The 25,278-nt window shown below is 39.0% G+C and overlaps 1 protein-coding gene across 1 annotated transcript; it reads right to left on the bottom strand.

The window, feature by feature from the left end:
* Positions 1-1,184: 1,184 nt before the first annotated feature.
* Positions 1,185-24,290, bottom strand: XG (Xg glycoprotein (Xg blood group)). The gene is made up of 9 exons (XM_031051187.2): positions 23,927-24,290; positions 12,784-12,825; positions 12,386-12,442; positions 8,593-8,628; positions 5,985-6,050; positions 5,023-5,079; positions 4,390-4,428; positions 3,999-4,118; positions 1,185-3,146 (listed from the first exon to the last, which is right to left on the bottom strand). Exons 1-9 carry the CDS (start codon positions 23,985-23,987, stop codon positions 3,130-3,132), a joined length of 495 nt encoding a protein of 164 aa, XP_030907047.2. The 5' UTR covers positions 23,988-24,290; the 3' UTR covers positions 1,185-3,129.
* Between the last annotated feature and the right edge of the window lie 988 nt (positions 24,291-25,278).

Raw genomic sequence — 25,278 nt, 5'->3', positions numbered from 1 at the left:
CCTCTCTGCAAGGTAAATTTTAGGCTAATGTGGTTCAGCCAGGGCATTTCTGTATCTAACTGTTCTGTGGAAGGTTTAAGGTGTAAGGTTTAAACCATTACTTCCAACAATCTGCAATCAGTGTTGCCACTCCAAGGTGCAATATTTATTCTCTCACATGATGGAGGTATCCTAAAGGTTTACTGGAGAAGAGGAGGTTACTGCTTTGGTACTGGCAAAGTGTTTGAGGAAGGAAAGACCTAAATGCATAGGAAATCAAGCTTTACTTATCCCGAAAAAAAAAAAAATAATTGGGAAGTGTGTTCATCATCTGCTTATATAGACAGGTCAACTAAACTGCACTTATGAGTGTCAAGATCTCTGCTGTGGATAATTTTACTGTCAGATCTGTTTCAGCTGGGGGACTTCATAAACAACAAAAGTATTTCCTTGGTAATAAAAGAGATGTCTACACTGAGATGATTTTCTGTTTCACTTGTACGCCAGACAACTTTTTATGGTATAGAATAGATTTAAAATGTCAGAACCAATAATACAAGCTACAGTTCTGATGATCTGACAACCAGCTTATTTTCCTTTGTTCCGCTCAAGATTTAAATGCATTAGAACTTCACTACATAATCCCCCAATTAGCTGAAGTAATAATAATTATTACAATTAATATGAAATTATTGTTATTATTATCATCATCATCCTAGTTAAAAGGGAAATTAACACTGAAAAGTGTGCCTGCATGCTGGTATACTGATTGATTGTGCGCTGCTGTAATTAGACCAAAGAGCTTCAGAGGTTTAAACCCTTGGGTGGGCATGATTTACCAACTCATGTTCATGAGGTTTCCTCCAATTCTCCATAATAAAATCTGCTTTTTGGTTAATACTATTAACACAAGTAAGAAATTCATCTGAAAGTACTGTAAACAAATTTAAATAAATTATAATATTTCAAAACCAAGAATGTTAGCAATGCACCCAGATCCTTCTCTGGACACTGCTCCTGTGGGGGGAAAAAATCTAAAAAAATTAATAATTTCATCTTTTTTCTTCCCCCTCCCCCCCAGTTCTTTAATTTGAAGCATTTCTTTCTTTCCCCTAAGTAGGAGATAGGTGAATTTGTATGTTAAAGGTATCAGCTGACATATGTCCAGAAAGTAATGAAACAAACAAAACTCGGATCATCTTAGATAAAACACAGTATGTGTTTATTGAGAATTCTCAAGAGAAAGAAGTAAAATACGTACTTTCATTGTTAATAACTAACTTGGCAACACTAACTTTTCATTAAAACTTTATGTCCACCCAACAAAATACACAATAATCTGTTTTAACTTTTAACATTCAAAATTTGTATTTTTAAAGAAATATCAAGTGTCCATGAAAACCCATTAAAAAGATGTTCTCATTCACAAATTTAAAGTGATAGTCACAAAGTTCCTCGTTTGGTTTTTGTGTTGTCAAAATGCTTCTGTATTTAAACTGATGTACATTAGAATTTCTTACTTTCAGGATCAAATTAAGATTATGGCAATATCCTCAGTAACTGTTATATATCCATTTCATGCATACTTTAAATAAGATGGTATTTGACTTTATGAGAAGAGTACTTTTTCAGATGATGTCTTTCAATAATTTAATAAACACAAAATCGTGCTTACCTCCATCTAAATGGAATTTCTGTCAGAAAAAGCATCCTACACATATAAAATGGAGATATAAACACACAGACTCCCTCCATGCTTTGAAGAGTTTTCTAAAATGCCTGTATTGCAGAATTACATCAGTGAACTACTAGTTTGGTCAGCTTTCATGTGTATGTCATTCATTTGATAGTATTTTGAATCAGTTAGTGAAATTAAGGCACAGAGACTGGAAAAGTGTTAGTTTTTGTTGATAGATTTGTCTACATAAGGACATTTGTTAACACAGCAAGGCTGGTCAAGAGCAAAGGAAAAAGATGAAACAGCCTTGCTGGCAAAACCATCACAACCATACTTGCATATATGTATGAAGTTTAAAAGTTGGTGTGACATAGATTTGATAGAACAAAGTGTCACAGACTCATTCTAAATGATTCAGAAAACTTTGTACCTATTTCTCCTTTACAGAAATTATTAATAATATGGTTCTTTCTTAAACAAACAAACAAACCATGGCAGATTAATGCTTTTGAAGGCTCCTAGGGCAAGGTCTAAGTTTTCAAGAAGAGAAACAAAATTTACATCAGATTCCAGTTCCTGAGAGAATCTAAACATAATTTCAGTAATAAATAAATTAATAAATAAATAAAATCAGCAATTGTTCCTCTCATTTTTTATTTTTAACAGTGATTTATCAATTTACATGTTCTTTTCATGCAAAATTTTAAAATTAAGAATTAATTTTCCACCTATAACCCCTTTCACTTTGCTAAGATTCAGACATAAAGGAAATGCACTCAAATTTTTAATCCTTTATACAACTTACAGTTTTACTTAAACATTATAGAAAATACAGAAATATCATAGAATCAGATGAATGATAAAATGGTTTGGGTTAGAAGGGACCCTCAAGTTCATCTAGTTACAATCCCCCTGCCATGGGCAGGGACATCTTTCACTAGACCAGGTTGCTCAAAGCCCCATCCAACCTGTCCCTGAACACTTCCAAATAGGGGGAAGAGTGGGCATCTATACACTAAATATACTAATGAAACTCAACATGTATTAATGGAAATGTCAACTTCCTTATTCCTATTCTGTCTGAAGTATTAAGTATTTTGGGTAATTTTAAAAATCAGGGAAAAAAAACTGTTCAGTGACTCAAATGCTCCCAAACCAAAATATTTCCATTTTTAGCTTATATTAAACTTGATTTCTTTGTTGCTTGAAATAACTTCTGAATCAAAATGCAGGTTGGACAGCTCAATAGAATCCCTGGATGTTTTAAGCATGTCTTTGGTGACATAAAGCTCAGGGTGCAAGAGGGATGTCAGATGAAAGGGAGCAGGACTGCAGGGTCTCATCAAAACGTTCATTAGAGGAAGATTTCCTTTTGTCAGTATGAGAAAGTAGAAAAACACTGTCAGATCTGTGGGCCAAATGTCACCCATCAAAGGAGACTGTGATCAGAAGGCGACTCTTCTTCCAGTGATTTATACTGTAGCCCCACCTGAAAGATGAAGATTGAACATTCAGTGCATTCATGATGGATGCTCTTTGCCAGGTTTTGGGGGTTTTTTTTGCCTCAGCCCTCCCCCTTTTTTTCTCACTTCACATTTCCAGAGATACATGAGATCACTGACCTGATGCTTTACTTACACCATGGCCATTCAGACAAAGGAAAATAACTGTTGAGACCCTGATGGCACAAGCATCTGTTTGTGATGATGGCCTTCACAGTACTGACCAGTCTATCCCAGGGCATCTCAAGCCATGCACTGGCTGGATCTCTGCTTCCCAAGCTTTACTCCAGTGCCTAGGAAGCAGCAGCTGCACAGGGCGCCCCATGGCCTCTCCAGGCTGAGTCTTTCTGAATCACTTGGGGGATCCCATATCTCTCAGAAAGCTGCACACACCTCCTGTGCCTCATGTCATAGTTGTTAGTCCCATTATAGAACAAATAAGGTGAATTAAAGGTTTGAATTGACCTCTATGGCAAGGGCAAGATGCCCACCCAGGCCAAAGCTGAAATGGGAGCCCCAGCAAGAAGGTACATGGGGTGCCCCAGGTGAGGCACATACAGCCACATAGTCAGTCACCTCTGTGGTGGCAGATACTTCACATCATGTAATTTTCTTCATAAAGAGACTTACATGCAATTTCTGACCACATTATGGCTTCCTATACTTGTCCTTGATGAAGAACATTAAAATTACCACTGTCTCTTACCACAGAGGGTTTTTAGGATGAGATTTTCAAAGGCCCTCAGCCCTGAGCTGTTTCTGCCCCCACTGAAATTGTCTGTAAAATTCAAATCCATCACTAAATCATCACGGAAATTGGGAAGCTGATTTGGTCTTACCCTGTGGTTTGAAACACAGTTTCTTGTTCTTGTAAGCAGAGTAGGCTGCTATGGATCCAACAACCAGGATTACAAAAGCAGAAATTATAGGAGATGTAACTCCAGCTATTAATCCTGAATCTGTAGAAAAAGTAGAGTCTTTTTCAGAGACACCAAAACTGTTTCACTTAAGCGTATTCTCTACTAAGGTGTGCTTTTGCCAAACTATGAGAATTGTTTGGTGAAATATTAGAAATTCATTAAATAGAATTAAGCAGAAGATTGGAAATCATGTTACATTAGGTGGTGTAAAAAAAGTGTCTGAAAGTCTAATTTAGTGTATGTTTTACTTTTATAAGACTAACATTTTATGACGATATACAAAAAATAAAGAATACATTGTTTACTATACCTGTGTTTCCTCCACGATTGAAATTCTGCTCCTCTTCTCCTGGAATAGAGGATGAAGTTTCATCAAGAAATGTGTTTTATCATGTTTTGAGAACAAAGTCTTTACTCAGTAAAGTGTGATTTCATATAGGAGGTGAAAGGGGACAGCTCGGCAAGACTTTGAGAGAGGAGCTCCCTTTCTAGTCCTGCCTGCAGCTGTGCTGGCTGGAGGAATAACCATCCATCCCCCTGACACTTCATTTTTGGAGAATATTATCCTCTAAAAACAGGATAATACTTAGCAGCCTACATCAAGCTGATTTCACAGGCTGATTTAGCATAAGATCATAGGCACAGTTCCTCTGCTTGCAGTTCTCAGCAGAAGACCCTTGCTTGTGGTCTGTCCTAGCTGTATTCAACGGGATAAATCCTGCAGGGTTCTGGTGTACACCAGAAGGCTACAAAATGTTTAGGAATATAAGTTAGAGTTCAGAATCAAAGCCCTGGCTTGTGGAGGAGGACAACCAGTCTAAACAAAAACAGCAGTGTCTTGTCCTACACCTTCAGTGACAAACAGATTACAGCTAAAGCAAAAGCAGACAGTTCTGATAACAAGTATTAGGGAGAAGCTGCAAGAAGAATTAACAAATACTACCTGTTATGTGTGGTGGTAAAGGCTTCCCATCAAAGAGATCTGAGTCATCAAAACCTCCTGCAAGATAAAGATTAGGTTTTCTATTGCAAAATGTCTGAACTCTGGTAACCCCTTTGGCTCTCTTGTCTGGTCCTTTTGCAGTGTTCTGGGGAGGGCTGAGGGACTTTTGAAATCCCAGCTTTGACATGATGAGTGGGTCAGGGGTCTTGCATTGAATGGTCACCTATTCAAATTCACCTGAATGCTGGAGTACTAAAACTGTTGGTGCTCTGCCTTTCTGCACCTGTATTGGCACCTGTGGGATGTGTGGTTTTGGGCTCTCAGAGGCACAAATCCTTGTCCAATATGGACATCTCAAATCTCAGCAGTTCCTGGAGCAGGAAGCCAATGGGTCCTTTCCAAGAAGACCTGCATAAGGACTCCAGAAGGGCCTGTCCATGGTTCACAACTACAATCATACCAGAAGTAATTATGGGATACATGGTGGTAGCTGGGATAGATCTGCCACTTCCACTTCAATTAAGTATGTGTCTGGGACCCCACTCAAAAGCAATACAGGCTTACATCGATCTCCCCAGTCCCAGGGCCATCTCAGATGTGTATCTCAGTATAGAGTTGAACATAGGCTTACCCATGCCCTGTGGCTAGGTGTCAAATTTGAACCTTAGTGTGGTTCAGTGTAGACATATCCAAACCAAAAAGGCAAGCAAGATGAGTGTTAGTCTCATGCCACTTAGGAGTCAGTGTCCCACATTTTGGCCAGACCACTAAAGCTTTACGGTACCAACACTGAAACTTGGGAAATCTTTCCAAACACTATGTCAGGATCAGTGACAACAAAAGACAGATGGAGGGAAGGGGTGACAAAAATTATTAACAAAGAAATAAGAAAGTACATTATTCAAAATATTTACTCAGTATAGCTCATTGTGATAGATCTTCTTAGGAGAAAATATTCTTACCAGAAATACCATGGCTTCCTGGTCGTGGTGGAAGAGGTGGGTATAAAGGTTTTCTTGAGATGTCACCTATTGATAATTAATATTGTTAGATGTTGGATAGTTAAAACAGAAAGCTGTAAATAAAAAACTTGGCAACCTGAAATTTTATGCCTATTTTTAATTTGTTCTTCTGTGAATTAACAAAAGGATCTTGAAATCAGTTAAGAAGTCTCAAGAAATATATTAACAAATAACTGGCCACTAAAACTGGCTAGAAAGTGAAAAGGAAACATTTGCAAAATTAAAATGACAGGAGAATTCACAAAACTATTGAAAGAGAGTATTTCCCGTATTTCTGGGAAGTGCTGGCATTGTTTAATGCTCACATCTGGGAAGCACAGTGTGTTATTGTCGGTGTCAGGGGTGCAGTTAGCAGAGCTGACAGAGAAGCTGGTGCTCCAAGCTGGGCAGGAGACAACAGATTATCTCTGTATCAGCAGGTATTAATAAAATCTGCAGATTAGTTTCATCTAACAGATTCTGAATTTATCTAGTACATGATGAATTTTCTACTCTTGAGCAGTGCAAAATGAACTCAGACTTGAGCTTTGCCGTTTAAGACTTTGTGCTGGTATTTGGCCTTATTTTTTACAAAAAGTATTAGAAAGAGATGATTTGGGTAGAGAGGGAGATCTGATAACTAATAGCAGTTTCCCGACGGGACTAACAGTGATGGTGTAGCAAGGGCTGGCTCAGGTCTAAACCTGACAAAGTTAACATCCAGGGCTATAACTCTGTCTATGGTGGGTCCTTTTTTGCTGTCCTTTCCCCAACCAGTTCAGTCTCACATTTAACTGTTCTCAGAGCCAGACAGTGAATTTAGCTCTGAATAAATTAAAATTAGGTCACAGAAATAAATACCAGTTTCCCTTCCTCTCCTTGAATCTTTCTCCTTCAATACATGCCACATGCCCTTTTATCATGTTTTCTTCTTGCTCAGCTGTTAAATGCAACAATTCTGTTTGGGAGTAATATTTAGATTCTGATTCAGTAAATTATTTAGATATATGCTTAACTTCGTGTGAGTTCATCCTGCTGCAGTCAATAGATTTTAGGTAGAGTCTTAAAGCTTTGCTGAATCAGACTTTGCCCAATTAACTATATTCAAAAGAAGAAGAGACTTCTTCTCTTCCAGGTCTCTGTGTAATAAACTAAGACTCACCAGTGCACAAAAGCAGAAAACTACTGATCCCATTATTCATTTCTTTTATGGTGCTGCAGCACTTATTCAGTCTTCTTTAATCATAAGAAGATATATTTTATACCATAGCTAGTGAAAAACATAATGTCTTCAGAACTATTGATAGTGAGGTAGATATCATTAATCCTGTTATACTCTGTATGAATATCAATTAAGAAGCTGAACTGAAAATGGAGCAAAAAAATAGTAATTAAGGAAAACATCAATTGCCATCCTCTGAATTAAAGGGTGGCTTTTAGTGAAGACATTTAAGATATACATTTATAATTGAATCAACACCTTCCCCCCCTCATAACAGCACTAATTAAAAACTTGCAGGAATTGAACTGTTTGTACAGGCAAGAAGAAATGACAATATAAATGTAGTAATTATAAAGAAAATTAGATTCAGCTTTATGACATGCAGGCTAATATGTCATTCAAACACAGGTATGAAAAGCCACAGAAAAACCTGGAAATGTGAAAACTATGGAAATGGGAAAAAATAGTGTAAATAGTATGATTCTCTAAGACTGAAACATGAGTAAAACCACTACAACTGCAATCATAATTCAGAGGATCTGTGCTGAGAAGTAATTCTTTTGGGTAGTCTTGATTCAAGTGGAATTTTACGGTTTAATTCAATGTGACTTGCATTTTAGGTAATTTCAATGTACCAGAAACTTCCATGTACCAGAGTATTTCAGATCCCTGGTGTATCTCTAAACATGCTAAGCAAAATGTCATGCAAAAGTTCCCCAAGTCAAGGATTTCCCATATCTACACAGCTCAGCACAGCACCATGAATTCTTCCTACATCAGGTCTGGATGTTGTAGAAACACTTGGAAGTTGTAGCATAACAGCTTGAGTGCTTAAACTTTAGCTATATTGTGCCATCAACGCTCATCTCTGATACATTCCTTCCTGCATTTCTGATTTGTGATCAGCAGAGCTACAACAAGCTCATGCCTCTCTCTATCCACTGTTACCTCTGATTGCTGACCTTAGACTCATTTTCGGCAGCCAAAGAAATAACTGCCATCACGTGCTCTCTTCAGAGGCCACCACCCTGAATGGTGCATCACAGCTGAATGGGCAACACATCCTCTCCCCAGTCATGACTGTGGCAGCCTGGCATGGTAAAGTAAACTGGAGCTGACTTCAACACACACAGGTAGCCAGCCTGCAAGGTCCCATTGCTAGCAACCAAACACAGCCCATCCTCCTGGCTCCACTCTGAGTGATGGCCTCTGGCAAAAGTTGTAATGACTCCCACTACCACAGTTCTGCCACTAGTCACTAAATTTCTTTTCACAAATTAGGCAGACTTCTGAAAAAGACTGTGGAAAAAAGCCTTCCTTATATTGAGAAAAGAAGACAATACTCACCCCCACCAAGAGCACCTCCTAAGTGCAGATCATTGTCTAAAAATGGAAAGGAGGATGATGCAGAGAAGTGAGTTACACACAATTCTTGAGGGAAGTGAAATGTTAGTTTTAATAGAAAACGTACAACCGAATGTTTGAAAAACAACCTTTTCAGGTCAGACACACAAATACAAATAAGGCATTACACTTTTCTTGAAAACTTTTATAGAATGGAATATTTGTCCATACAGCAACTGATAACTGAAACAATATTTTCTACTCAAAATACAAAAGACTTTTGCCTGCTTTAAATAAGCTCAGAATAAATACCATAATGGAAAGAAGATCAGTACCTCTTTAATATATCTGCAAATACATAAATGAAATTAGCTATGTTAAAATATTAAAATATATCTATTTTTTAAATATACTTAAGTATGAACAATGATGTTTGCTGTTAAAATTGGTGTTTGCATGTTTGGCTCAAGTCTAATTTGTTGAACTGCAAAAACTGACTACTCATTTCAAAACAAAGACTGGGAAGTAATAAACCTACTTGAGGAACTAGATTGAATCAACTAATTTTTGTAAGGGTCATGGTGACAAAAAGTTTTGCTTCAAGCAATCTTATGTGCCAGTTTGAGGCTGGGAGATTTCTTTTCTTTGGCTGAGCTATAAAGGTTTTCATATATACATCAATGTTTGCATGTGCATATTACTCAGTGAACAAACAGGTAATGACTATTCCCCCAGCCCTGTACATGTGTTCCACTGTACCTGGGATGGAACTTCCATTCAGTAAACTGTTTATGAGCTGCAGATGCATAAACAAGAGGAACTCCATTTCAACATGTATGACTATGTGGGTGACACGTTAGGGTGTGTATGGAATGATGGTGAGCTCTGCAAGGTCACTGAGTGATAGGCAGAAATACGTTGGATGAATGTCATAACTCCAAGAATCCCCTTCCTTCTCATTATAAATGTGGAGTGCTGGAATGAATCAGAAGAAAAGAGATGGCAAAATCTACCTAAACCTTTATACTGATACTTGTTGCCACAGAAAATTAAACAGACATTCAACTGGGCTTTTTTTCCATTATAATTGTGCCAGAACTCCCAAAACCCAGTATAATCCATCCAAATACAACACCAAGCAGAACTCTGCCTTCTTGTGTTCTTTATATCCAGAGGGAGTGGGAAACTGATTTTGCACAGTATCTAGTCTCAGTTGTGCAACGACTTCTAAATGTTTTGATGTCACCAGGAAATTTGACAGGAAAATAATTGTATTCATACTACATGACTGGGTTTGCTCTTGTCAGGCATTGCTCCTGTCTGTGTGTGGCCAGCAGAAAGTTGCATTTCAAAAATACCTTTACCTGTCAGATGCTAACAATAAGAAGCAATAAACTGCAAACTGGGTTCAATTTATTATCAAGTTGAAGAAGTTAGATAAAATGTAAGGTTCTGCTCTGAAAGGCTCATGCAGAGATTTGTTACAGAAATTGTAAGGCTGGTATGAAATACAAACAGAAATGCATGTGTCTGTAAGGACCAGAAAAACAGTTGAGCAAAGGGTTAAAAGAACAGACAATAAAGGTCACCATTCCCAGCCGTAAAACTGAGGAATGTGTCATGTCTGTCAGAACCACCAGGCCTGTGCTCTGATAAGATGACAACACAGATGACTTGTCATCAGAGTTAAAACAGAAGGGAACTGTAAAGCCAAAGGTAGCAGCATATCACCTGTTCCACTACCTCTCCTTTTCACCCACCCACAATATAGATATAGTCTGTGTGCCCCAAATAAGCAAACCCAGGTAGGAGGCAGCAACCTGGCCTAGGGTTCAGAGTGCTGAAGTAAACAAGATTACAAAGCAAATAACCTCTAGCTGGTAACTCTTAAGAGGTGTAAAAGATCCGTACATAAACTAGCCTGTGATTTCTGATCTAGAATAACCACAGAGACAGCATAAGTACTCAGTAGCTAGTATGTTACGTACGACACTCAACAGACCACCTAAGCACACACATCTTTGAGGTCATGCACATGTGGATTTGAGCATATGGCTGAATTAAATCACTGGCAGGAAGAATGTGAGTGGGTAAACTCAGCTCTTTTAGAGATTTTGTGAATAAACATCACCTTCTATTAAATTTTGTGTTGAATATTGTTACACTAGATGGGAGGTGCCTACAGGAGAGCTTCGTCTCAGGCAGAGGTGTGTGGGAAGTGGTGCCTGGGGGACACAGCCTCTACAGTAAATTGCTTCAGCTAAGCCAAAATCACCGTCTCAGCCAGCCTCATTTCCCAATGATACTGGCTGAATGAGACATAGAGGAAACCCTGAGGTTAAGAAGCAGCATTAGGCAGATACTAAGGCATACTTTTGTATTATCTTTCTGCACTTTCCAAATCCAGTAATTGATTTTTAACTTTTTTTTTTTTAAACAATTTTGGTTGTTTTTACACTCCTTGTAATCCTCCTCAGTGCTGAAAGAGGTCCTGCCATGGTCTGGAAAACATGATTCTTCATTCCCAGGCATCAATGAATTTGACTCAGGTAGGTAATCATCTCATAGTTCATACCTCTAACAGATTTTAAAGTCCCTAAAAATCAAATTCCTTTCATCTGACTGAAGCAGCTTCACTGCAGATGTTGGCATCCCCAGGTGACCTTCAAACACAACCAAGGGTAGTCTTTTAGGGCACAATTCAAGTAACCTACTTGAAATGTCTATAGTAGGATAAGAACAAATTGACATTTACAGTGATATGACCATTCCTATACATGCTGATTTCTCTCCACTGACTTTGAAGGAAGTCAGGACAGTAAGCTCAGTGGAGACAGTGGCTTAACAGTATTTTACAACAGACACTTCTACGGCAAACACAGATTTCCTCTGCAAAACTAAGTGGGAAGGTAAAATGCAACCTTCACAGGATTTAGCAACCTCCACATTCACAAAAAGCTGCCCCTGTTTATTCAAAGAGTAAGCCAGAGAATCATGTGGGAATGTAACTGCTTTCATGTACCTAAAGACTTACTGCAACTTTTATCCAGAAAAAGACTGACGTTGTGTGGGCTAAGGTTATCTTACATCTCCCAGTTCAGGCATTTTGTTTGATAGCCAGAAATTCTTTCAGTATAATTTAGCTGAAAAATCTCTGTGTTATCATTAAATTCCATCATAACTGCATGTGTGTTTTTCTTCTTGTCTGGAGTTTGTTGTTTGGGGTTTTTTTAACAATAACGAAGATCATTAAAAATCATCATTCTCAGGACTGCAGCTAAAACCTGTTGGTTCTCTCCACTGTTCATCACCTTTTTTCCTTTCTTACACAGGTCTTTGTAATAATAAATACTAGGTAATATTAAACAAATACATGCAGAGAAGAAAGAATACCCAGATACCTTCTGATTCTTTTCCAAGTCCATTATCAAGCACATGTTTATGCTAAAAGAAAAGACAATGGAGAAAAGAATAGAAGAACAGTTACCCATGTTTGGCAACAGCTACCTAGGGAGTTCAGTACCAGCTGGAAAAGCATGAAGATCTTCAGGAAATAAACTGCCATCACTGGCCAGTTATACTCTAAAGCCTTACTGGAAGCAGCATGTCCTTCCTTACTGGAAGAGATGTAATTGGTAATAGTCAAAATAACCCTCTTACTTTACATATAGAAGACAGTTTGTGTTCACAAATGATCTCAGCTATGGTACTTTAGCAGATATGATCAAGAATCTCATGGAAGACAGTTTCTACATATCTAAAATAAGTTATGACCAGTTATGTCTTCATTACTTACTCAGCATAGGCCTTGTCGGTCTTCTGATCACTGTAGGCTTCCTGGTAATTATGTCATCTGGAGAAACAATGACATACCAATAAACAATAACAGCTTAATCTTTTTCAACGTCACAAAAGAAGGTATCTGCAAATCTATACAGCTTCATTCATTAAACCTTTATGTATCAGAGCAGAAGCTACAAATTAGGGGATATGTTTTCAAAGCCTTTCTTGTTTGTTTGTTTTAAAGAAATTTTCATTTTAATGAAAGAAACATTGAACTCTAGCATTTTTCAGTTCTTTGTATCTTTAACTTCAGTAGTAGGTACTTCATACTCCAGTCTTCAAGGAAAAGGACTTAAGTTATATTATTGGGTCTAAATGCCATGGTAAAATAAGGATAGGAGATTTACTTACCTGGGTGATCAAGAGCATCAGCTAAATCAAAATCACGTTGACCTAGGAGGAAAGTGACAGAAGGAAAGAGACTAAGTCAGAGGGAAGGTTCCATAACCCTCAGGTCTGAGAGCTCTGGACAAAACCAGAACACCATTAAGAGACAAAAGAAAAACCCATCCAAACAGGAGCAGGCACAGAGTAAGATGTCAGTTGTTGATCCAACACCTTATAGTCCTGAACAACCATGAGGAATGGGCTGATCTAATGCAAAGAAGCTACTTGTTTAGATAGCGCAAAGAGATGCTGTTCTTTCCTGTTATCCATATTCAGTGGCTGTGCAAACATGCCTTTGAAGAACACAGGTTGCCTGTTACAGGGCACAGGGTCACCAGGTCTATTGCTGGGAGACTGCTGAAAGTAGCATTCAGCATAGTAGTTGCATACCGGAATCGTTAGGTGAGAATTTTTGATGTCTTCATTATTATTTTACTAGCTCAGCTTTACTGGCAAATCTCCCTTGTGATCACTTGTAACATGAATCAGCTCTTTCTTATAACTCTTCCTGTAACATATGCCAGCAAGTAAAAGCTATAAAGATGTATTTATCCAATTTATTTTCTACTGTACCTTAAAGAACCTGAAAGGGGAGAAAAGAACCCTTCCTGTTCTGTTGTAGGTGACAATGATGTCACTAAATGTCACAGCAGGGGAATTAGCATCCTGACATTTGAAGTTAGCAGTCAAATGCAACTGGAATATATTCAAAATGTATAAACTGAAGTATATGATTTTCAAATAAACAAACACAGCTATTCATGTGAGTTTTACTTTCCACTCTCTACAATCTGCCACTTTCCCTTTAACAACCAGCCTTCCTGAAACGCCTCTTTGCAGAGTACATACCCATTAATATTCGTCCAGGCTGAAATTTCACCGTCCTCGTGTTTGCACACCAAATACAAGATTAGCCTATACAAACCCACAAAAAGTCACAGTGTGCCATGGCTTCCCTAAGCAGAAATGTTTTATTGTGCTCTATTGAGTAAACCTCTTGATCAGGGTCTGTTTATTATCTCATCCAAGTGGCTTAATACCTAATTCTTCAATAAAGTGTTTTTCTTTGTAAGGATTAAACACTTCACAGCAAGGATTATAAAATGGTTTGGGTTGGAAGAGACCTTAAAAATCATCTGGTTTCAGCCCCCAAGAAAGGCATCATTGTTCAAGAGGGGAAACTGAGGAACAGGAGAGGCCGTCAGAGGTTCTCCAGCAATGCTCTGGGTTCAGCTCAGCCCTCTCTTCCTGACAGGTGCTGTCTTCATGGCATTCTTCTCACTAATCACTGTTCCTGATTAATAGCTCTCACCTGTGTCAGAGAGCTCCTGGGAAGATTAATTGTCAGTGATGAAACACTGTGTCACCCTCAAATAACAATCATTGCAGGAGCATAAGGTAGGAATGTCTTGATTCCTGTGAGGATTTTCATGTAAGTCTGTGAACCTAATTATAGCTGGTGTCTAACAGAAAGGATAAACCAAGGCTGGAATGCAGAATAGTGAATGACTTTTAAAGCAAAACTGTTCCTATAAAATATTATAACAAACCTGTGTTTGAAAGGAAAAGCAGGTAACAGCATAAGGCTTTCCCTGTAATGTTATCAGTGTAGCATTTAATCCCTCATACATTTGAACTGATCTTGGAGTGCCAGCTCATTCAACAAGCTCTCCTCCTGCCCTGGCTGCTCAGCCAACCTAGCCGAGTCCAGTAACCTTAGGACTGGGTTCTTAGATGGGTTGCTAGTTTGATCTATATTCCCCTACCTGCAGGATGACGTCATGGTATTGCCTCTACTAATCTGGCCAAATTATATTTCTCTGAAGCATTATTTTTCAGTGCCAGCAACACAAGAAGTTTGACTGTCCTTTGGGTTTGTCCTCTGGATAAATCTTCATTCTCAATCTGCGTTCCATGTGCTGACAGAGGTTATCTGACCTGAGCCCTGCACCACCGGCAGGGCTCAAACCGTTGCTCATCAGAGCAAGTAATGAGAAACCATTCTGTAACACTAAAGAGCTGTTGGCCAAACCAGGCCTTTGTGGCAGGTCCTGATATGCAGGTAGTAACAATATGGAAAGCAGCTACAGACGTCCTAGTGCTGTAAAGAGAATCATAGAATAGTCAGGATTGGAAAGGACCTCAAGATCATCTAGTTCCAACCCCCCTGCCATGGGCAGACACACCCCACACTAAACCATGTCACCCAAGGCTTCATCCAACCTGGCCTTGAACACTTCCAGGGATGGAGCATTCACAACCTCCCTGGGCAACCCATTCCAGTACCTCACCACCCCAACAGTAAAGAATTTCTTCCTTATATCCAGTCTAAACCTCTGCTGTTTAAGTTTCAACCCATTACCCCTTGTCCTATCACTACAGTCCCTAATGAATAGTCCCTCCCCAGCACCCCTGTAGGCCCCCTTCAGATACTGGAAGGCTGCTAGAATGTGACAAGTTTGTCTTGTGAAGGAAGACTCTGGAAAAGTTTCAGGTAAAATATTTATTTGAAGTTAGGTAAAAGAAAAAATAAATAAATAGGGGTAAATCTCATAAAAAGATATTATGGAATTCAAGCAAGATGATGCAGATGCTCCCAATTACATGAGAACCAAAACAAAACAGCAGACTGAAACAGTTACTAATATCTGCCCTTCTGTATGATACCAACATTTCCCTTTCCTATTGTGTGTCATGTCTGCTCTGCTATCAAATAGGTGAGAAAAGACAAGAGATGGAGTTTTAATCCTGAAAAGAAGAAAGAGAAGACAACTACAGGATTTTTAAGAATAGAAAAGAAAAAGCCTTAAAATCTGCAGGAATTATTCAGATTGGTTTGGGGTTTTTTTTAATTATACCTGATGATAAATGAAGTAATAAAAAAACCCAGACACCAGCACAGAATGACTGATTGGGAAAAAGACAGGGATTTACATTGAAATCTCTTTGGCTGTGTAAATATAAACCTTGACAGATGGGCAAATTGTATGTTGACATCTGTGCACCATAGTAAATGATATTCCAATAAACCAAAAGATTGCTTGGACTTCCATCCCAGCTTCTTCTGGTAATAACATCAAACAACCACAAGGCGTAAGATCTTGTGGAGCTGAATTTTAAGTGCTCATTACCATTTCTGAGACTGCACCTAGACATTTAAAGAATGTAATTTGGCAGGATAACAGATGGTTAAATAGCTGAAAAGCACAGATTTCATCCACAAAATGGTGGGTCTACAAACAAAAACACATTTAGAGGCTCAGAGAATATTTAGCTCAATAGGAACTGGATACTTCAGGGAACTCTGAAGATGAATGACAATGGAAATAAATTAGTCAAGCTGTTTTACAGAACAAACAGACTGAAAGAAATTAATTTTCCACAAACAAAAAATGGCTCTTTTTTCCTTGGATGAGCTTCCATAATAGAAACAGCTGGAAACTTATGAAAATGTGAATAAAAGGAATTTCAGTGGGGGGAAAACAGCTTTGTTCCCTTGGGGGTTTTATTTGATGGTTTGGGTTTTTTTTGTGTGCAGTTTTTATTCGCTTGTGTGTGTGCATAGTCTTGGTTGGTTGGGGGCTTTGTATTGTTTTGGTTTGTTTTTTTTTTATTTGGTTTGGTTTCTTTAGTCTGGATAAAGTTATTAAGAGGTTTAGCTATGCAGGAGGCATTATCTCAAAGTTATCTGTTATTGCTGCTTTGGGCTGGTATGCTATTTCTTGGCATCACTTCTAGCCTTTCTTCTGGGAGTATCCCTGTTTTTAAAAAGAAATGGAACTATTGCAGTGGTGTTTTTTCTTGGGTGGTCCACCATGATTCACAGCAGAGAATCTGAGAAATGTTTATACGCTCCTGCCTGACACCACAGAGTAGTCCTTATCTACAAATAAGAAAGCATTAAGCTAAGAAAGCAAGCCTTCCAGATGAATACACAGTTTGCATTGCAAAAGGACCTGTTTTAATCATGTTTCTACTAGCTGCTCAAACACAAGGAATTAAACTACCAGCAGGATTTCTGCTAGCACTGCCAGCCTTATTTGGGATGTAATTCCCTCATCCCCACCCAACACATGTAGTCGTGCCAGTAAAAAACTGTGTAGTAGACCTGGCCTACATAGCTAACAGTAGACTCTCTGTAGCTGCCAGGCAGGGGAGAATAGACTCCATAGAGCGAAACTTCAAAACATAGTAGTTTAAATGTCAAAGTTGCTAGATTTCTTTTTACAGGCATTTTTTCAGGTAGGACATTTGCTTTCACTAATGTGCATACTTTCTATAAGCCTTTATAACGCCATGTGTGGAAGGCCACTGACATAAAATCCTTGTTAGTCTAACTGTTCTACTATGGAGACTATTATGGCTGCTCTTTGTTACAGAGATCCTAAGCCAGCTTTCAATAAGTTTCCTTGAATATGAGACACATCCTGCTGAAGCATCATGGAAGTGAGGTTGTCCCACCTCACCAAGGCAGCACCCTACAAAGCCATGTCCTCAGGCACACGTGCATTTAATGTCCACAAACTTTTTACATTTACATTGCTTTTCTGAAAATGTGTCCCACATAATCAGTCACTAACATGCAGACAGCAGCATCTTTGTCTATGGTTTGCTTTGTGACCTAAATGTTAAATGGATCCATCACCCTTTACCCATGTAGCTGACTGATCAGAAGGGTCTGAGGTCCCACAGTTTTTGAGAAGGATTTATGAGGAAGAAGGTTAGATTCTGCAGGTGGGTGTTACCTGTTCATCATTACAAATCGACTACAAATTTTTCTGACAAAAGGCTACTGTGGCAACACTCTGTAATTTTATAAACTCCATAAGTAGGCTCAGTCCTGCACTGGATCTATATAAACAGTTTGTGGCCATTAAAATGACACACATTTAAATAAGGCATCATGAGTATTGCTAAATGAGAGTCAGGTTATGAGACAAATGAAATTAACTTCTGAGGCATTTAATATGCATAGTCTGCTATTAAAAATGAAGCTAAGATCCATGAGAAAACGTGTTTCTATTTGTATATACGTGTGCGGACATACATCTTAAATGTATATATGCACATGTGTGTTAGATAAATCCTTTTTTCATTAATATGATTAACTTATGGGCTTTGAGAGCATTAAGATTACCTGTGTTACAAATAAATTAGAAGCAACTAGCTTAGAAATGTGAGCTAGATAGAAAGGGAAAATATGTTGATTTTATATTATTTAAAAACAAGAATAAAAATATTCCTTCAGTGTGATTAAACATGAATTGCTTTGTGAATACAATGAGCTTAAAACATTATGAAGCTGGCAGAGATTGAGGAAGAAGTGGGTGACTCACAAATGAGAACAAAAATTTTCTGAAGAGGAACAATATGTTACCAAAGTCACTCATGGGACCCATTTTATGTTCTTTTTTTGCTGAAATGGTAAGTTATTCTTTGCAGAGATCATTTCTGATTATTATACAATTATGAGGCATATTTCCTCTGTAATAAGAAAATGGAATGTTTCCTCCCAGGTATGTGATTCAGAACATACCCATTCATTGGTTCAACTTTATTCGGGAGCTTTGTTTGTTTAAAGGAAATTACTCATGTAAGAAAAATTGTGGGAGAACATTAAGGCTTATACTCCAGAGTGGACACTTCGGACAAAATCTCAATGAGCAAGTACTATTTCTTTGATGTAATACACTCATGATCCATATTTCCTGATGAGGCTACTGTAGCTTTTCTTTCCATCATAGCCCTTTCATTCCATAAACAACGACTGCCATTACAGCCCATTGATGTTAGGGTGGAAAATGAGTTTGCTTTAAAATCTGTAATTAGTATCCAAGTTCCAGTCTGTAGACCACAGCATATGGACCTGATAATTGGCTTCATGTTTTTTGTTAGGCCACTTCTGTTTACAGTTTGAATTCAAGGGAAATGAAAAGGTCTCCCTCACTTATTCATACAAGAACACATTTAAATAATCACCAGCAAATAAGATGCACTAATAAAGCAGGAGTGGCAGTACTGCTTTAGGTCTGTGCAGCATAGTTTCATCAAACATGAAAGAAAATCTTCTGGTTCTGTGGTGTTTGCTTTGCTGTGGACAAACAACAGCTGTTCAAAGGTAGCTGTCATTCTTTATGATGTGATATGTCCTGCATACATAAAATAGAGCATACATAATTTCTATGTTTTGCTTCAGAGCTGGTGCAGAGGAAGCTGTCATATGCTGTAAAATTACAGGCAGAGCAAAAACAAAGGGCTCTCCCACGAAGCAGCACTATTCGTCTGAGCACTTCAGGTTTTCAGCTCTGTGTCACAAGGAAGCAGAGATCAGGCCATGGCATGGGCTGTTCACCCGGAGCTTCTCTCTGTCCCTGCATGGTTCATGAAGCTATCAGCCTTTTTCAGCCACTCAGTCTGAGAGTGTCAGGCTTAACAATGGTCACATTACATGAGAACTGTACATGAGATAGGCTCAAATGAGAGACCAAGATGAGTGTTCCTCCTAAAACCCTATAGTATGGCACAAGCAGCAGCTGCTCTCATAATGACCACTCACTGCCTAAGTACCAGCTGGCTAATCCATGCTGTCCCAGCTGGTGGGGTAGCGACAACACAGGGAGCTGAAGATAATGCAGGTCAGGCAGATGCCAGGCTTCACTATTTCTGTTGCTCACAAAGTGTCTTTTATTGTTCCTCTTCCCTACATCATCCCAACTACACTAGTAAAACATGTGCAAAATACCTTTGACTCTTCAGTATGGGTAGCACAGATGTCAGTAGGGCTATTGTGGAACTTAACATTGGGTTGAATGTGTCTCAGGGATTCTGTTGTATAACTAATCTGTGCCCCCCAAAGTCAGCATAGCCCATCAGTATAATTATTTATATTTCTTCCAAAGGGGTTAGTAATCTGTCAAATCAAAGTGGACTTTCAAAGCATTTCATACACATTCTTTGCTTGTGTTGAAGATGCAAGACAGAAAAGAATCAAGGCCTGCATCTTCTCTTTCATATCATCAATAATAGGTTTTCTAGAAAACAATAATGCTGGAAGGAGTTGCTGGACATCAGCAAGCAGGTCTGCTCAGCCACAAAGTCTCTGTGGAGTCTTAGGAGCCACCTTCCATCTCATTTGGACTACCTGAGAGAAGCAACCAGGCTCCCTTCACAGAGCTAAAGAAACCGTTGCACATGCCACCAGTGCGCACAAAGAAGCCTCTTTGAATGACCCTGAGAAGAGGGTGATTGAGCATCAGCTGGTATCTGAACTTCAAAAGCAGGAGACTCAGAAGATGATATGGTGGCTTAGCCTTCAAAGGAAATAGAAATCAAGAGTCTTGGCATGCAGAATGCTCTGCAGATCTGGGTTGGATTTCTGAACAAAGAGCCAGCCTTCTTTTTGTTACCATTACACTCAGAAAGCAAGATGTTCTGTATGATCTTTGTGAATAAAAATACCTATCTTGTATCTCAATTTCTGCTCCTTGCTGGTGGCAACCTGATAGAGTTGATTAGTTAGAGTTACAGTTTTGATGTGGTATAGATTGTGATCTAGGAGGCTGTGTTGCCATTAACTCGGGACTGTTCCTAGTGTGGAGTGGGTACCCCTGGTTCCTCCACCACTAGATGTAAGACCTGAGACAAAAGGAAGAACTTTGATTTGTCTGCTAATCTCAGCACCTACTCTGGGCTTTGTTTTCATTTGATCTGGAGCATTGTTGCCCTTTGAAAATATATTGGTGTGAGTTAACTTTTAAAAGAAATTCCTCAGGAATTAAAAAATGCATTGATTTCAGGCAAAGCTCAGACAGTGGAAGTGGGAGTGTTAAATTTTCATAACCCATGCATGCCCTTTCTTTCAACAGGGATGGCCTACTTGCTGTTGTGAGATATTGTACTACAGATGAGATTTTAGATAGTATTTTCCCATAATATTCACACATGTCAACTCCTGGTGGAAACAAAGGAAGACTCTAATCAAAACAATCTGAATCTCCTCCTAACCACGAGGCAAAATGCCACAGAAAGGCATATTTTAATTAATTTTTAATATTGAAAGAATGATGGCATTTATTTGTTTACTTACTACCCTCAATGGGATGGAAAGGGATTGACAATCACTGATGCAAATGACTGAAAACAGGCAGTCTGAGCACTGCTACCAGGCCTGCAGTGCGGCAGCAGTGCTTGAAAAGTGAACTTGAGAAGCTGAGTAATGACACAGGTTATAAGCTTTTCCCAAGCCATGATGTTGCAACAGTTCTGCTGCAGCTACACATGATAGCAGCTCTGGTATTGGGAGTGAAATAGTTTTGGTGCCCAGCAACAGAAGAATTCATTGTCTGACATATACCTTCTGATACCGTGAGTGCTTCAGCATGTACACAAAGGACCTCACATGCGGTGACAGCAAGGACTGGAGCTTGATGGAGCAGTATCAGAAAAACAGGACTGTGTTTTTCATCTATCCTATTCTGTCTTCTAACTCTAGTGAAAGCTACTTTATTCATAAAACTAAGTCACATAGTGTCTCAAATACAAACAGGTCTGTAATTTTCTCCCATAAAGTGCCCATCTAATTAACCAAGAATACAATTAGTTTTGAATTATTACAACAGCTTTGTAAACGTCAGCTGGCCAGCAGTACGTGATTTACTAGTTAGCAATAAATGCTGTTCCCTTTACCTGTGTAGCATACAATACCTGATGGAGTAAACTTAATGTATCTTAAACACCATCAGCCTTTGCACTGTCTTTGTTACTGACTAAACATGTGATCCATTGTTTGATCTTGAAGACCATGGGTATATAGGTTTTATTCTCTATTGGGAAACTGAAGGGCATTTCTGAGCAGTCATGTCTGAAGGAGAGTCTCAGTTGCTTTCCAGCTCTATGTAGGAAGGAGAGAGCCCTTTTGCACAGCTGCCCCACTGCGGGTATGCACACATATGTACAGCCCAAATGGGACCTACAGTATGTGTCAAACAGGTGCATTATCTCAGTTACTGGGGGACTAGGACCTAAACTGTGTCTTACCACACTGCATTTGGGCCAAGCTGCAGTAACCAACATGAGGTGTTAGCATGAACTTTAGTGGAAGAAGTTTCTATGAGGTTTCTTTCATTTGGATTGGTCTAAAAGACACTCAGAAAACTAGTTGTAACAGCTCAGCTTACATGGGGCATCTCATGTAACTTGCCTAAGCGTGAAAATAAAAGCCAGTGAATGCAGGTAAAAGTATGGAAGACTGCAGTGAGAATGTAAGTTTCTGAACTGTATCAGGTCTCACTTTCCTTGTGCAATGTGGTCTTTGGGTATGTCACATTTCTGTTGAGATGTGTCTGTCAAGGCAGTCTAGCCAACTAACTAAAGATAGCAGGACATAAATGCTAGATGGTAAGAGAAATGATGCGGTGTGCCCTAGCTGTGGTGGCACAGTAGATTCTAGAACAGTTAAAGCTTAGATAAGAATTAAGGCTGCATATATAAAGGTGAATCATGTCATAGATATTCTTATAATAAGGACTTAGACCCGCTTTTTACCAGCATGGCCAAGCCTTTCTCCTATCATGTCTTAATTAGGACTGAAAAGTGATTCCTGTAAATGTTGTCTGAAACATGGGGAGATGTATTCTTTCACGATAAAATTCAGTGGCTGTTGCCATAGACTTATGATAATTAATTTTGGTTTTTAAAGTGGATTAGATAGTTTCTACAGCTATAAGACTACCCAAAGCTCACAGCATCTTTCAGTAATGATTTCTTCTCCAAAGCAGTGACTGAACAGACTCTAAATTAGCACATGTAGAAGGCAAGAATGGTTAGGCTGACTATCCTTGTAATTAAAATGCTAGAGTGTATGGCAATTGGCTTGCCTATGCTCAGATTGTTTGAACAGAAATATTCAACACAAGACAGTCCTCCAGAACAAGAAAGTCTGCATACCAGTGGTGAGAGACCATGTGAGTCATCGCTGTTCACAACATAACTGCAGAGCAGCCCAGCACAGTCCTATTGCCCTGCTGTTTCTCAACCACGTTACTTGCTGAAGACCTCTAAATAACTCCTTATTTGTGAAAATGGAACTAGGGCACTAATTTAAGGCAAGTTTTTTCACTGCCCATCACTGCAAGGTCTCCCAGGGACTGCATTTACATAGGGGGTGGTGGGAGGAGGAGCAGCAGCAACTATGTTGGAACTTGTGGTTAGTGAATGATTTCTTGCTGCAGTCAAACACTGTGCTGCAAGTTTCTGAAATAATGCTAATGTACAAAAATTAAAAGATTACAAGTACAGTACGTGGCACATGCACAAAAGGATGACCCTATTTGGTTTGACAGCCAAAAAAGCTTTACAGAATGTTTTGCTAAAAGAAAATTGTGTTTGAATATAGAAAAATTACTCAGTATAAAAGGACTACATTTTCCCAACTGCTATTCATTCATCAAAAATATGTCCACAGTATATTCAATTCTTCATTAACCCTGCATGAAAAAAAAGAAAGTATGCCTGTGTGTGGAGTTACTATATTCAGGAATGTGTTGGCTAAGGTTAATAAATTATTAATTTAGAATTACTAAAGCATGGCCACCAGTATGCAGGCATGAGCATCCTTTTAGCTGTAAAAACAGTTCTGTAAAAACAGAATTTGTTTTTACAATATAACTAACACATTTCAATAACTAAGAAAAGCTGTATAAACATGAAGTAAATAGTTGGCTAAGGATCTCTTTGGAAACTTCAAGTTCCCTTGGAAGCTCTCATTTTACAGCTTTCATTTTAAAAGCTGATACTCAGGTCCAAGCTTGTCAGTAATTTTAGGGGAGCAACACTACAGAGGAAATAAGAAATTATGAAAAACAAACAGACTCCAACTAGCACAGCTGTTATGAGCAATCATCCAAAAGATATATATCTCCTTAGAAACTGCAGAAGTACTTATCTAAACGCTCTTAAATGCTTCTTGTGAAATGAGTAACAAAAATAATGTCAGCAAGCATTTCTAAATAAACAATTTTTTTTTAAGGTTTAGGGTTTAAGTTTTTATTGTGTTTATTTCATTTTTATAATCATGCCCTAGAAATAAGCCAAGGTGAAGGTTGCTTACCTCTTACATGGACTAGAAGAAAGCCAAGGCACAGAAGAATGATACTTTTGAGTTTCCCCATTGTCTTCTATACAGTGCCTTGATTGTCTTGTTTTTTTCCAAGTGATGATGGTAGATGTTGCAACTGCAGTGCCAAGGTTTGAGGGAGACACTTGGAATCAGCAGCTCTGTCCAAGGAGTTCTCTCACCATCACACCCAACCACCACAGAAGAGAGAGAAGTCCCTAAAACCTCTATTAGTACAAGACAAGCAACAAAACCAAACAATCCCACTATGGCCAAGCCATGACCAGCACTGTAGGTGCCCCCTGCCCTCTAAGAAATCTATTTATCACCCAGGCAGGGAGTGTGGAGAGCTGGAGAACCAGCAGCAGCACCCAATGAGGAGGGAGCCAACCTACCTCCTTCCCTGAGGGAAAGCCAACCTGTTTGACATCCTCGCCTTCAAAGCAGGGTGTGGTGCTGTGGAAGCTCAAGCAGTGTGTGAGAGAAGGTTGGCCTTCTCTGAAGTGTGCTTGGAAGAAAAATCTCTCAGATAGACTCTGTCCTCAAAGTGCTGCTTCCCTGCTCAGGTGTTGGCTGAGCAATAGCTGCTCATAAAGGCAATCTTGTCAGAGTCCTAACTGCTCACTTGAGTCTCCATGCTGGGGAAATGGAGGCCAAGAATCTTCTTTGCAGAGACCTGGGAATTGTCTGCAGGGGAATGACAAGAAAGTTATATTTTATAAACTTAAAAAGTGATGTTGCAGGACTGAAGCATGCTCAGGTCCTCAGCAGATGCTTTTCTTCAGAAGGTAATATTGTCTGTTGTGATTTTTCCATGGATTTTTTTAAACATAAATATCCTACATGGAGAGAAATCTCAGTGTCAAGCGTCAGAACACAAAGCTTTGGAAAATTAATAAGTATCATCTATCCACCCATCCATGAACATAATTTAAAACCACTAATGTGATTTAAATTCAGTTTTGTCATAGCCTCTCTCTAGGAAATACCATGTCAAGAGACACTTGTCTCTTGAACTGGATTGCCACTGTCACACCAGATCCCAGACTGGTGTGTGTCCTCCCTTTTGCTGGGGGTTAAGCTGCAGGGGGGCCAGTCAACACTGTTTTGACTAGGGCTGCAAATACACTGAGGACTCTGCTACCATGAACGGCCAATCTGTACATTTGCAATGTTGCTGGGGGACGCAGTCTGATGTGGGGCACAGGCTGGCCCAAATTGTACTTCAGTTACCTAGAACATACAGTGCATGTGCTGAATTCATGCTTTGATGTCAACTACAAAAAACTGACACAACATAAACTGGACTGATAGAACCTGGTGATATTGGATCTTCAAGAAGCTTC

This window comes from Melopsittacus undulatus, chromosome 2 (assembly GCF_012275295.1).
Source record: "Melopsittacus undulatus isolate bMelUnd1 chromosome 2, bMelUnd1.mat.Z, whole genome shotgun sequence".
Classification (NCBI taxonomy): domain Eukaryota; kingdom Metazoa; phylum Chordata; class Aves; order Psittaciformes; family Psittaculidae; genus Melopsittacus; species Melopsittacus undulatus.
Note: the sequence above shows the minus strand (reverse complement) of the source record. Positions and strands in the feature narration are given on the sequence as shown.